Raw genomic sequence first — 15,118 nt, forward strand, 5'->3', positions numbered from 1 at the left:
ATACTTCCGGATTTCAAAACTAACAACAAAGCTACAGTAATCAAAACAGTGTGCTAAGGGCATAAAGACAGACATGTAGACCAATAGAATAGAATAAAGAGACCAGTAATAAACCCTCACACATATGGTCAAATGATTTTTGCTAAGGGTGACAAGAGCATTCAATGGGGAAAGCCAGTATTTTCAAAAAATGGTGCTGGGAAAACTGGATATCCACATGCAAAAGAATGAAGTTGGATCCTTACCTACCCCCATATATAAGAATTAACTCAGAATGGATCAAGGACCTAAATGTAAGACCTAAAACTATAAAACTCTTAGAAGAAAACATGGGACAAAATCTTCACAACGCTGGATTTGGCAATGATTTCTTGGACATGACACCAAAGGCACAGTTAACAAAAGAAAAAACCGACAAATTGGACTTCATGACAATTAAAAAATTCTGTGTTCCAAAAGACACTATCAAAAAAATGCTAGTATTGTGGTGGCCGGTTAGCTCAGTTGGTTAGAGTGCGGTGCTCGTAACACCAAGGTTGCCGGTTCAATCCCCACATGGGCCACTGTGAGCTGCGCCATCCACAACTAGATTGAAACAACTACTTGACTTGGAGCTGATGGGTCCTGGAAAAACACACTTGGGGGAAAAAAAAAAGCTAGTATTCAATAATTTCTCTCAATTTTGTCTCAAATCCCTTCAGTAAGGATAATGGCCTTAATGTGGCACATTAGGTATATTAGAATATATAAATAAACACTTATGTATATGTAATAAATAGCTATATATAAATAAATAGCTGCCAATAATGTCTGGTTCATTATTTTAATTAATCTTCACAGCAAATTTTGAAGGTTGCATTAACGTTCCCACTTTATAGATAAGGATATCGAGACTCAGAGAAGTTAATTAACTTGCATCCCATGTAATACTGATAGCAACAGGGCAGAAATAGAGCTTGAAGTCAGGCGTCTCTTCCAGAGCTCATGGTTTCTTACTACCATTCCACAAGGCAGTGAAAGACATGGATAAACCAAAGAAATCTCTGTCCCACTGGCAAACAGAAAGGGCTAGGGTATTCAATTTGAGGCTGAGAACACTGAGTCAAAATGTTGGTTTCCTCCAGGAGTAGAATTTTACGTATAGAAATATATAGAAAACTTCTAAAAAACAAACAACCCGATTTAGAAATAGGCAAAACACTTGAATAAACATATCTCCAAAGATATACAAATGACCAATTAACACATGAAAAGATGTGCAATATCATTAATCATTTGGCATATAAATAGAAAACTACAAGATACCACCTTATACCATTAGGATGGCTACTATCAAAAAACCCAGAAAACAGCAAGTGTTGGCAAGAATGTAGATAAAATGCAACACTTGTCCACCATTGGTAGAGATGTAAAATGCTACAGCTATTGTGGAAAATATATGATGGTTCCTTAAAGTATTAAAAAACAGAATTACCAGACAACCAAGTTGGTGCAGTAGGTAAATGCTGTGTTTACCTTCTCTTACAACCACATCAAAATTTCCAACTAATCTACAAAATAACCATTACTGAGACTCGCCTAAAATCAAGCTGAACTGAAGCCTTTCAGCTAAGGACTTGCAGAAGCCACGGCCAGACTGGTAGGAGGGTCAGAGATGCAGAATGGGCTGGTCCCACACCTATGAGTGACCATTAAAGATCGGGAGGGCTATTTTGGCTGTGGGGACCCCGCCCATCCCCTAAAGGAGTGAGAGATACCAGCCTCACCCCAGTCTAGGGTTCCAGTGCTGGGGAGAGAAGTCACCATAATTTCTGGTTGTGAAAACCAGCGGAGATTGTGACTGAGGAAGACTGCAGCTGCACTCACAGGCGCTCTTCTTAAAGGGATCGGGCACAGACCTACCCACCAATGGAATCACTCACTCTGAGCTCCAGCGCTATGGCATCAGCTGGAAAGGCGGGGAAGGGTGGGGGGGAATGGTGCGAAATTGAGTTCTCTGGTTTGGGATGGGGGCCAGAGAGGCAGCTTTCTCCTCGATGGGAGTGCTGGAGGAGGTCACTCTTTCTTTATTGAGCCCTCCCCCTTCTGAGACCTGGACCCACCCAACTTTTAGGCACACACAGGCTGCTTTCAGTGGCTTTTTAGTGCAGACCACCTGCCTTGGCTCAAGCTGCAGACTTCCCTAGGGTCTCTCAAAAGTTGGCGGAACCTGGACAAGCAGGATCTGGCTTGAGCGTGTCCTGTATCTGGCTGAACAGCCCCTAAGCCGGCACTAGCGGAAGCCAGCGTTGGTTTGTGGCTTGGCCTCTCAAGGCGCCTCCAAGCACAGCACAGGCGGCAGCCACCTGCAGATTTCTTTCTGGCTCCTGCAGGGTAGCCATGAGTGGGGCACGGGCTGAGGCTGAAGTAGACCTACAGTGCATCCCCTCCAAGGTTGTCCTGGGGCTGGCACCCCCAGTGGCCAGCTTCAAACCGAGCTGGAGCATCACCCAGCCGCCTCCAAGTACAACACACCCACAGGGCAGATTGGGCAGGCACCAGAGACCTGCTGAGTCAGATCCTGCTCTGTAGGATCAGCCCCTGCACAACAACTCTTCCACTGAAGTCAAGGCCAGTCCTCACAACTGGTGAGCCCAACGGTCAGTCCCTCACACTGATGTGCAGTTATCAACCAAGGCTCAACTACAAGAGGAGGGCACACACAACCCACATAAGGGACACACCTGGAGCACGTGGCTCAGGTGACCAGAAATACTGTGCCACTGAACCCCACAGCACACCTACTACATAAGGCCACTCTACTAAGACCAGAAGACGTAGCAGTCCTACCTAATACATAGAAAGAAACACAGGGAGGCAGCCAAAATGGGGAGACAAAGAAACATGTCCCAAATGAAAGAACAGAACAAAGCTCCAGAAAAAGAACTAAGTGAAATGGAGATAAACAATCTACCAGATGCAGAGTTCCAAACACTGATTATAAGAATGCTCAGTGATCTCAGGGAGAACTTCAACAGAGAGAGAGAAAGCATAGAAATGGAGATGGAAACCATAAAAAAGAATCATTCAGAAATAAAAGATCCAATAATGGAAACGAAGGGAATATATTACAGGGAATTAACTGTAGATCAGATGAAGCAGAGGATCCAACCAGCGATGTAGAAGTAAGGCAGCAGAAAACTCCCAACCAGAACAACAAAAAAAAAAGAATCCCCCAAATTGAGGAGAGTTTAAGGGGCCTCTGGGACAATATCAAGTGTACCAACATTCGCATTGTAGGGGTACCAGATGGGGAAGAGAGAGAGCAAGGAATTGAAAACCTATTTGAAGAGATAATGACAGAAAACTTCCCTAACCTGGTGAAGGATAAAAACATACAAGCCCAGGAAGCAGAAACAATCCCAAACAAGACAAACCCAAACAGGCCAACACCAAGACACATCATAATTAAAATGCCAAAGGTTAAATACAAAGAGAGAATCTTAAAAGCAGCTAGAGAGAAGCAGTTAGTGACCTACAAAGGAGCCCCCATAAGACTGTCAGCTGATTTCTCAACAGAAAGGTTGCAGGCAAGAAGGGAGTGGCAGGAAATATTCCAAATGATGAAAAGCAACGACATACAACCAAGATTGCTCTACCCAGCAAGGCTGTCATTCAGAATTGAAGGACAGATAAGGAGCTTCCCAGACAAGAAAAAGCTGAAGGAGTTCATCACCACCAAACCAGTATTACAAGGAATCTTAGAGGGACTTCTTTAAGATGGGAGGGGGGCTAAAGTTGGGTGAAAGGGCAGGGATTAAGAAGTACAAATTGGTTGTTACACAGTAGTCATGGGGATGTAGGGTACAGCATAAGGAATACAGTCAATAAAATTGTAATAACTAGGTAAGGTTCCAGATAGGTACTAGATCGATCAGGGTGATAGATGGGAATGGGGTTGGGAGCAGGGTGAAAAAGGTGAAGGCATTAAGAAATACAAATTGATAGTTAATATAGTATGGGGAGGGGCAGACAGTTGGCTCAGTTGGTTAGAGCGCGAGCTCTGGGCAACGGGGCTGCCGGTTCCATTTCCACGTAGGACAGCGAGCTGCGCCCTCCACAACTAGAATGAAGTCAATGAGTTGACGCTCAGCTCCCGGGTGGCCAGATGGCTCAGTTGGTTGAAGCAGGCTGTCAACCACAAGGTTGCGGGTTCAGCTCCTTGACTCCCGCAAGGGATCGTGGGCTCCACCCCCTGCAACTAACAATGGCAACTGGACCTGGAGCTGAGCTGCACCCTCCACAACTAAGATTGAAAAGACAACAACTTGACTTGGAAAAAGTCCTGGAAGTACACACTGTTCCCCAATAAAGTCCTGTTCCTCTTCCCCAATAAAATCTTAAAAAAAAAAAAAATACAGTGTGGGGAATATAATCAACAATGTTGTGAAGATCATGTGAGATGCCAGATGGACACTGGACTTATCAGGTGATCACGTCATACACTGTAGATGCCTGACCAATCAATGCACTATACACCTGAAGAGCTGAAGTAGAGTAATATTGAGTGTCAACTATAACTAAATATATAGGTATATATAGCCATGGGATGTGGAGTGCAACATAGGGAAGATAGTCGATGGTATTGTAGCAGCTAAATATATGTCAGAGGGGTAGTAGCTTGGGGGGTGGGTTATCACTTTATGAGGGATTTAAACATATAACTATTACGCTGGTTTGTACACCTGAAACTAACAAAAAATTATTAAAAAAAAAAAAAAAGAATTACTGTATGATCCAGCAATTCCACCTCTGGGTATATATAACCCCCAAAAGAATTAAAAGCAGGTTCTCAAAGAGATACTTGTCATAGCAAAATTATTCACAATAGTTGAAACAAAGAAGCAACCCAAGTGTCCATCGACGATCAATGGATAAGCAAAATATGAACTATACATACAGTGACTATTATTCAGTCTTACAAAGGAAGCATATGCTACAACATGGATGAACCTTTAGGACATGCTAAGTGAAATAAGCCACTCATAAAGAGACACATACTGTATGATTCCACTAATTTGAGGTAGTCAAAAATCTTAAAGATAAAAAGTATAATGGTGGTTGCCAGGAGCGAGAATGAGAGGGAGAATGGAGAGTTACTGTTTAATGGGCATAGAATTTCGGTTTCACAAGATGAAGAAGAGCTATAGGGATGGATATGGTGGTGATGGTTGCACCACAATGTGAATGTATTTAACATCACTGAACTGTACACTTAAAAATGGTTAAGATGATAAATTTTATGTCATGTGTATTTTACAATAAAAAAATTCATTTGTTAAAAAAAAGGAATGAAGTACGGATGCACTGTTATAGCAGAGAGAAGTCTTAAAAGCATTATGTTAAATGAAAAAAAGCCAGTCACAAAGGGCCAGATAGTATATGATTCCATTTATATGAAATGTACAGGCAAATCCACAGAGACAGAAACATTAGTGGTTGCCAGGCGATGCAGCTGAGAAATGACTGCTAATGGGTAAGAGGTTTCTTTTAGGGATAATGAAAATGTTCCGGAATTATATAGAAGTGATGGTTGCACAACTCTTTGAATATACTAAAAGCCACTGAATCGTATGCCTTTTTTTAAATGGGTGAACTGTACGGTATAAGGATTATATCGCAATAAAGCTGTGAAAAATTATTTTAAAAAAAGGTTGATTTTTTTTTTTTTTTTGTAAAATCAACACTGTAACTTAAACCAACAAGTTATCAGTCTGAGAGAAATAAAATGACTGCTCTAGCCATTACCTGCAAATGAGAGCTGCTTTAGGCGGGCATTTGATCGAGCTTCCTGGACTTTGTCTGTCAATGACTTCCAGGCATCTGTGAGGAAATAAAACATTCAAGCAAACATCTCAACACCAATGGTGTGCACAAGCACTGTGTTTAGTATCTCTACAGCGTGAAAACACATCCTGCCAGAACATTTTGTTTTGTTAGTTTAAATCAGTTCGGTGCATAACAAGCTGGGAAGGTGCACTACCCAGCAGTGTTTTTTCTGTTAGAAAGGATACAGAAGCAGTAAGAAGAGTCATACCTTCTGAAAATGACCCCTGAATCCCCAAAGCATTCACATCCCTTGATGGTAGTCTGGGTCCCAATCCTGAATATTTGATATTAATTCTGTTCCCTGTATCCTCAACCAACATAATACTAGCATTAACAATTTAACCAGGAGTGTGGGGCGATCGTAAATTCTCAGTTCCTTAAAATTAAGGGGTGTAACTAGAAAACCTTTACAATCCCTTCCAGGTCTAACCTAAGATTCTGATATCTCTTACTCTTTGTTGAATTTCTTACTACTCCTCCACACTCAGTATGTGTTATGTGGAACTCATACACTCAACCTAGTTATTTCTTTGTTCTCCTTACGTATCTTTTTTTTTAGTCACCCAGGGCCCGAATCTTCAGTCATCTTTGACTTTTCTCTCTCTTCTCCATATCCACAGTCATAAGTATGTCCATTCTTCTTTCCTTTCTTTTCCTACTAGAAATAGGCTTTATTACTACCTGACAACTCTACTGTAGCAATAGTCTCATTAGTGACCTCTTGCCTCCTAGTGTCTCCAACTCAATCTATCTTATATGGAGCTACCACATTACGTTTCCTGCATTTCTGCTTTTATTACACTCTCCCAAATCTTAAAGGCCTCATGGTTTGGCACTGAAGGCCCTCCAAAACCTGTGCCCAATCCACCTTCCCAATTTCCTCTCTCACCACATCTCTCACAGGGATTTCAGCATCATATTCCCACCTGACACTACTCTAAATGCACCAAATGCAAATCTGTCTTGCTAACTTTGCTTACATACCTTCTTAGAAAGCCCTCTGCCTTCTCTTTGCCTCACCCAAATTCTATTATCTCTGCTTTTTAAAAAATCTTCTATTCTATTCATCTTCATTGGTTTTTGTATAACCCAAACTGACCCACAGTGATCTTTCTTTCCTTCAAATTCTTCTAGTACTTATTGCCTACAGAATATTCACTAGTCCTGCAACAGCTAATGAACACCTATGTTCTTAGGGTACAAAGATGAATAAGAAAATAAAATTCAAGCCCTTATCGGATGCTCCCTGTTGAGTAAGACATAAGAGTAAACAAATATTTACAAAATAAATTTTAAGCTATGAGAGAGACACACTGAAGAATCTAAAAGTGGCAGAAAGGAGGGAGTGGGACTGCTTATCTGTCTCAGAAAGTCAGAGAAGATTTCCTGGGCTGAATCTTGAAGGATGAGCTGGAGTTCACCAGGTGAATGAGAATAGAAGAGCATTCCAGGCAGGAGGAAGAATTGTGTGAAGGGACAAAGGTGAGAATAGCATTTAAATAGCACAAGGAAGTGGTGTAAGACAAAGCGAGAGAGATAAGCAGAGGGTGCTCATGTGCCCTGCGAGGGTGTGTGCAATCTTAAAAAGCACAGTGTGTATCATTAACTTTTCACATAAATTATGAACTATTTCTCAACAACACCAACTTCCTAAGGACAAGTTAAATGTATAATGCCTCTGAGTATCTTCCACAATAGCACGCACAAAACAGCCCATATAAGTGGTACAAATATATAGAAAATGCAGATCTAGCTGCAACAAGGCCTGTGCTGGTGGGTCAACCTAATTTAACCTCACCTTCAATACTTTCTGCACAGATCTGGAAGCCATCATCACTTGAAATTTCAAAAACAAGTCCTTTCTTGGGCTTTTTCTCAGCAATGCTTTCCTTCCGCTTCTGTTCTTGCTGAAGCCAAAGCATCAGTGGAGAGCTGAAATTACTTTCTTCTTCTTCCACTGTTTTAGGTTCTGTGAGGAACAAAGAGGGGACAAAGTGGTTGCAACAGCAAGCGCTTACTGAGCACTGACTTGACATACGTTTACCTCTAAGCCTAACAACATTCCATAGTTGGTAATTATTCCCATTTACAGATAATAAAACTGAGTCTCAAAGAGGTAGAGCAGCTTGCTATCTAGGTCATAGCTAAAAATGACTAAAACTAAAATTTTTCTTTTTTTTAACATAAACTCATGTTGTTTCTGTGGTAGTTTCTGGTATGACAATTTGATAGTTTTTCAGTTAAGTAACTGCCCTCAATAAGGTCAAAGTTAAAAATAATAATGGTTAATATGTATGAAACACTATGCATAAGACACTCTTTTAGGAATTCCTTATGTATTCATATAAACCTCCCAACAGTTCAGTGAGGTAGGTGTTATTATTATCGACATTTTAAAGGTGAGAAAACTGAGGTAGAGACAGGTTAAGCAGCCCAAGTTCATGCAGCTAGTAAGTGGTAAAGCTGGGATTTCAACCCATCTGGCTCCAGTCTGCACTATCAGCCCTTACTTACTGCCTTCTTACATAGAGATGTATCCATCCTCCTGAGGAAGCAGCAAGTCAGCAGAATGTGATTATATGCCAAATATTATGCTATGCCTATATATATTCTCAACCTAGTTCTCTTTTGGGAAGTCTCCTCAATAGAAATGGGCACAGCCTTATATACAGAGCTCTCTAATCTTAAAGTGTAGTTGTTTACTGATCCAATTCATTAGGACAGATGGAAAATGCTATGGAGATGGATCTGGTGTCATAACCAAAATTTGGCTATCTTTTAGTATGACAAAAATCGTTCTTGGTTTTCTTCAGTGACAACTAAGGGGTGAAGTCAGCTTATCACTATTTAAATCACACTGCTATAAAGTAAGTAGAGCAGAAGAGTATTTGTAAGTTTTAGTCTTGGGTCCTTTAGTTGACAGATGATCACAGAATATGCAGTGCAAGAGCATGGGACCAAGAGATAGATGCTCTGAGTCTCAGTCTACAACTCTGGCGAATCACTTAACTTCTTTGGAACTTAATATTTATTTATTTATTTAAATCTAGAAAATCAGTAGGTAATGTATCTGATTTTCATAGTATTTTGGCTTTGACATTCTGATGCTAACCTGTTACCCACCCACATACCTGTACTTTCTTGTTCGTTTGCTGGATTTTGTGTTGTCTGAATCTCAGGAAGAACAGCCACTTGCCTGAATAAAACAACACCACCACCAACAACAACAAAAAACACCAAACATGAGATGTAACATCAACTAGTTCTTCAATTCAAAGATAAAAACTGTCCATAATCAGCCGGACAGCTGTGCCAATTATACGAAACAGCTACCAGAAATGCACCCCCGGGCGCTGTGTGCAGAACCTGCTGAGTAAGCAGCATCACCACACTACCGCACGGAACATAACATAACATACAACTGTCTTTTATGGGATTCTTTCCCAATTGGGAACATTTCTGCTTTTGAAGTTGTAGATTGTGTCCTAATTTTTTTCTCATACCCTTAATATTGGTGAAGAAAAAAAAAAGAAAGAACACTTGTTAGAAGCAGTTCTGGAGTTACTTAAGAGCTGCTTAACTTAGCTGTTTTAACTAAAAACAAAATTAAGCTGCATGAGCTAGTCACCACCACCAATTTTCAATTTTAAAAATTAAATAAATCTTGGAAACAACCTAAATGTGTATCAATAGGGGCTAGTTAAATTATTACAGATTTATTATTACAGATCTGCACCAATTATTGTAGATCCAACTGGAGGCAGCCATTAAAAAAATGAAGTGCACCTATATATATATACATATATACACATATGTGTATACATATGTGTATATATACTGGCACAGAAATGTGTACACAATACAAGTGATAAAACCAAGTACAGAACAGTATGTACAGCATTATTCATTTTATGTAAAAAAGTATATACATATTCTTACATACACCATGTATATCTGCACTGTATAGAAATGTCTGCATGGATGAAAACAAATTATTAGCAATGGTTGCTTCTAAGGAATAGATTAGGAAGAGGTTAGGCAGGACAAATAGGGAACCATTATCCACTATTTAAACAATTCCATGCTGGGTATTTTTCTTTTTTTAACAAGCATGTGTTATTGCCACTAAAAAAATAAATAAAACAAAACTGTGGCAACAAAAATCAATACAAATCAGGAAGAACTATTTTTTAAATGAGGTGACAGAACTGACAACTTAATCTTAGAGAACTAATTTTTATGCTTACCCTGCAGGCTGCCCACACTCTTTTTGTGCTGACTGTTCCACACTAGCTGTATCCTGCTGCTCAGCCTCTGCTCCTGGAGTCCTAAAACAGAATCATTTGTATCTTTTCAAGGAAAAAACCACCAGTAAATATATACCAAATGTGAAGGTCAGTCTAAGGAAATGACATAATAAAATCTATGACCTAGGAAAACCAACCTGTGGTAACATAGGTTAGATAGTGGTGACCTTGTGGGGACACGAGGGAACCTCCTGGAACACTAGAAATGTTTTTATATCTTGGTCTGAATAGTGACTACACGGGTGCACTTATGCACATTATGTATGTCATGTCAATGATAATATTTTTGAAGGACTCCATCTACAACAGGTGGCCTTGCCTGCCATACAGAAATAATCAACCCTTAGTATCCTAACTCTCAGCAAAAAAACAACAAAAAAAAACAGGAGCACAGCAGCACTGTTTTAAATCAGAGCAAAGAGTAGAGATGTGCTTCCATCCAAGACCAGCTGCCCATGGATGAAACTGAATTTTGCTCTATAAATCACCAGTGTTGAGGGAAAGAAAACAAAAACCAAGTCAAACCCCAGAAAACCCCCGCCCACTGCAACCTGGCAGAGAAGTGTCCCTCCCAGAAGCTACCACTTCAACAGCCTCTGATCCAGAGCACAGATCCCACAGATGCAGCACAGCCAAGTGATGGATCTCTCACCCTGTGACTGAGGTCAGGGATGTCGTGTTGGCTTCTTGGTCTGGAATGTGTACTTCAGAAGAACTGGTCCGCAAATGGGAAACTTTGTGTTTCTTGCCATTCCCTTTGTCCACAGGCAGCTGAATCCGCTTGATTTTTGGTTTGGGTTTAGTGGGAGCCGGCACTGAGGGGCTTGCTGACTGCTGTCCAGAGGATGGAGAAACCCCAGGAGAGGATGAACTGGCTGGCCCAGCTGAGGATAAAGCCTTATTCTGCTCTAGCCCCATGCTATTAGGAGCATCTACTGTCTGGGTAAAGTTGGATCCCTGGGTCCCTGAAGCAGCATCAAGATCACGCTGGGAAGAGAGAATCACAGTTTTGCTGGCAAGGAGCTGGTTCACGTGCTGAAGCTGATAGTGTTCTTCTGCTTCCCCAGAAGGTGAAGTAGCTGCTATGCCCATAGTCTGAGTAGAGGGGAGGACACAGATGCCAGACGCTGCTGTCATTGTAGCAGTAGAAGGAGTCTGTGATGTCCCCAGTTGTGGAAACATTCCTGAACTTGGCAGCAAAGCCACAGGCTGGTCCTGAATGCCCAGGCTCTGGGGGTTAGCTTTGATTAAAAGATTGCTTATTGAGCCAATATCTGGGGTACCCAGCAACCTCGGGTTGGTTAATGAGACATGTCCTGGTACTGATGCACTGCTTGTAGGGGCTGTTGTAGTTTGCATGGATACAACATTCAAGACGGAGGAACCAGATGCCAAGCCAGCCACAGGCCCTGATGTGAGGTGGCCAGTATCCTGGCTTATTGTTGATGTGCCCACTGCTGTGGCAGCAGTTCCTCCCACACTCTGTGGTAACAGGGGTGCCTGTTCAAAATACATGCCAGATTTAGACCTTTTTATAATGTTGGGGACAGTTCGGTGAGATGAAGTATTAAGTGACCCCAAATCTAACAGATTGGGATGATTTGGAAGCTGGGAGGGTGTGAAGTTAATCAATGTCATATTAGGAACCACATCAGAAGGGGCAATGTTTGAAGGGGTACTAGAGGGAGCAAGTTTTTTATTCTTTCGGGTCTGTAGACGAGATATGGGTCTTTTCTTGAGTCCAGAGGATGGAGTGGCTACTGTGGTACTGAGGTCTGTCCTCTGGCTGGCTTCTGAAACCAAAAGCTGGGGATCTGGAGGCTGAACCCCAATAAGTAGGCCTGAAGGAGGACTGCTGATGTTAGGTGGGAAACTACTTTGAGTAGCTGCAGGGAAGGAATGTAAGTGCTGGTGATGAGGCATGGGGAGCAATCCTTTGCTAGCAGGAGGGAACAAAGATTGAGAAGCTGGCAAGCTTGGATTTAGTCCTGTGGTTAGGGTGAGACCACTGCCCATGGGCCCCAATACTGAAGTATTTGTCTCCATCACATTGGGTGTAGAACTAACAGAAGAGGTCAATTGGATTTTTTGGGTCACTCCATTTGGAAGAGTTTGGAGAACGTAAAGTGGCTGCATGTTCTGGTTAACAACAATGAGTTTCTCAGTGGCTGGTTTCAGGTGGGGTGGAGTGGTCTGGACAGCTGCATTAGAAATCTGAGAAGGGCCAGGACTATCAGTAGAATTGGGCACATATTTCTGGTTCTGGATAGGAACAGTAGGGGAAACAGGTACCTGGAGGCCAGGGGTGCCACTGTTTCTAGTTAAATCCTGATTGTTGCCATGACCTTGCTCCACTGAACCACAAGGAGGGCTGGAGATGTGGTCTGCATCCATGTGTCCTTGGATAAAATGGTCAGGAGTCATGTGGCCTTCAGGCGTTGGATCTACTCCTGGACTCAGCAGCGCCGGGTCACTTTCAGAGGCAGCCACAGATTTTTCCGTGATGGCTACTCTCTTCTCTGCTGAGTCTGAGATTACAGCAAGTCTACTGGGATTCTGGCTAGGGACAGTGGGACTCCGGGTGGTCAGGACAGAGAGATCAGATGGTAGCTCTAAAGGCAACTCAAATTGCTCCTCTGCTGAGATAGAGGAAGAGACACTACTATCGACAGGTTCCGTTGTCGGCAGCTGTTGAGAAAACACTTCAAAAAGACCCATGTCTTTTTCACGATTACTATCAAGACCTAAACCTTCCCCAAGATTAAGAAGTTCTGAAGAAGAGGACTCTGGGCTCTCACCCAGCGCCTGCATGGATGGAGTATTCTTTAGTACAAAGTCCATAATGTCTGAGGGCAGGATATTGCCACAGTCATCACTATTGTTATTATCTGAGTCAGATTTTAGGAGCTCAGTGTTATAGGTGTCCAGTAAATTTTTGTCCGAGGGGGTGCTTGTGTGGACTCTGCGACTTGACTCCAATGAGCTGAGCTGAGCTTCCAAGGAATCCTGTCCTTGAGTCTTAACTCTGTTTACAGAGTGGCAATTATCCATCTTTGGCTCATTTTTGTGGCCAACAGAACTCTTAATGACATGTTCTTTTTCACCATCATCTTCAGGTCGATCAATCTTTAAGTTCTCTGTTCCATTTTCTTTACCATTTCTTTTTGGAATCTGGCTGCTTTTTCTTGTTGTGGCTGTGACACTAGTATCGCTCTCTGTCCCATCATCAACACCATCCAACTGTGAAATTTTGGGAAGATCACACTGTTCCTCCTCCCGAAACAAGTTATGGGATGCCAGCCGTTCCTCTGCCCCTGAAGAAATCACTGTTCTGGTGAAATTGTAATAATATAAGTCATCTTCATCTGAAGTGCTTAAGTCATCAGCCCCATCCACCTGTCCTTCAGCTGATCTCTTGCCTCGTTTCTTCCCAGTTGAGCTGCTATAGAACGGAATGTCTTCTTCACCATAGGATCTTACCCCATAGAGTGGGGTAAGCCCAAAGAACATATTAGAACGTGCCCGGGCACTGCGACGAGGATATCTCCTCTTGAAAGACCCATCCTCCTGAGGTTTGGGGCCCTCTGGAAGCATTAGATTTCTGTCCTGTACTGGAAGATTCTGATAGTTGTTACTCTGAGAATCCTGGGATGAGGTATTATTGGGGCTTGGTTGGGTCACTGCACCATCTCCTGGACTTTCAGAGGCTGAAACTGGTTCTGTTGGAGATGCTGAATCTATTTGCAAAGGGGAAACAGGACTACTGTCCTTCAGGGTACTCTTGGACTGATTCTCATTCTCCATTTTTAGAGGTGTCAGTGTTACTTTGACTGTGCGTTTCCGGGGTGTCTGTAATTCCTTGGCAGAGCCTTCTACTTGCATGGATAGAGCTTTGGGGACTCCTGGAATAGAAAGGACTTTGTCCCCGATCTTATCAGAAGAAACATTATTACATGGTCGTTGCCCCATAAACTCAGGAGTCAAAACTTCATCAACAAACTCTGGCTTTAGGTTTCCTTCCTCACCAGTTATCACCTGACCAGGTTCCAAAAAAGACTTACTGGAATGCTTTTCTTTGAAAGTCTCTTTACAAGATTTTTTCCCTTTCTGTCTCCTGTCTCTGGAACTCGGTCCCACATGCTCATTTGTAATAGATGATCTGCTGCTCATTCCAGCCAGCTTCAAGGTTTTGACTTCAGTGTCTTCATCGGGAGAGGGGTTTACTGATTGGTTAGAATCTGTATGTTGGTCTCGATCATTTCTTTGCCCTCTTAAATGGAGTGGTGGGAAGGAGAGAGCTTCTTTAGAAGAAAATGATACTGAAGAGAGTTCAGCAAAAGTGCTGATTTTACTAACATTTAGTTCTCCAGATGTTGTATTAGGGACCTGGGGGGCCAGCTTAGGAATGCCAGGGTAAGCCACATTATGTGCAGGTCCCTCTGAACTCTTGGAACTCAGCACTTTGGTCTTCTCTCCTTTCAAAGAAGAGCTCTTGGATGCCAAGTCTGAAGCACTGGAATGCTTCATTTCTGAAGATGAAGATCCATCCAAGTGAGTAGTTTTAGTGACCATAGTAACGACTGTCCTTTGCAAATTTGAAGAGCTGGAAGTGTTTTGCCCTAAATTAGTATTTGAATTCAGTGGCCCTAAGGCATGATCGACTGCTTTGGCACTTGACTCAAGATCTGCAGCGGTCCCTAGGGCAGAGACTGAGGAAACACTATTCTTGGAGTAAGTACTCCCAGTTCTCATTGGAGACATTATCCGGAGTTTAGACCGCTGAGGTGACAAGGAAGAAGTACTGTGACGCCTGGAGCCAATGCTTCGAAGTCCAGAGGAGAGTAAAGGATCACCCACTGTGACTATCTCATGGGTGGTTGGAGTAGGACTTCCTAAACAAGAAAGAAAAAGTAAAAAAGTGTATGATAGAACAAATGTGTGGC

General features: G+C 42.2%; 1 protein-coding gene across 11 annotated transcripts in view; it reads right to left on the reverse strand.

Annotated features, from left to right (window-relative positions):
- The window catches only part of KMT2A (lysine methyltransferase 2A), a 78,096-nt gene that overhangs the window by 12,970 nt on the left and 50,008 nt on the right, over positions 1 to 15,118 (reverse strand). For 9 of the 11 annotated variants that reach the window (XM_074335396.1, XM_074335397.1, XM_074335395.1 and 6 more), the window contains 5 exons: positions 10,828 to 15,067; positions 10,116 to 10,196; positions 9,000 to 9,064; positions 7,667 to 7,837; positions 5,788 to 5,862 (listed from right to left, as the gene is read on the reverse strand). In XM_074335396.1, coding sequence (XP_074191497.1) covers positions 5,788 to 5,862; positions 7,667 to 7,837; positions 9,000 to 9,064; positions 10,116 to 10,196; positions 10,828 to 15,067 — 4,632 coding nt within the window. Of the gene's footprint in view, positions 1 to 5,787; positions 5,863 to 7,666; positions 7,838 to 8,999; positions 9,065 to 10,115; positions 10,197 to 10,827; positions 15,068 to 15,118 lie in introns of those variants that run through there. The other 2 variants (XM_074335402.1, XM_074335403.1) reach the window with 2 other exon arrangements.

Source organism: Rhinolophus sinicus, linkage group LG06, assembly GCF_036562045.2.
Source record: "Rhinolophus sinicus isolate RSC01 linkage group LG06, ASM3656204v1, whole genome shotgun sequence".
NCBI lineage: Eukaryota > Metazoa > Chordata > Mammalia > Chiroptera > Rhinolophidae > Rhinolophus > Rhinolophus sinicus.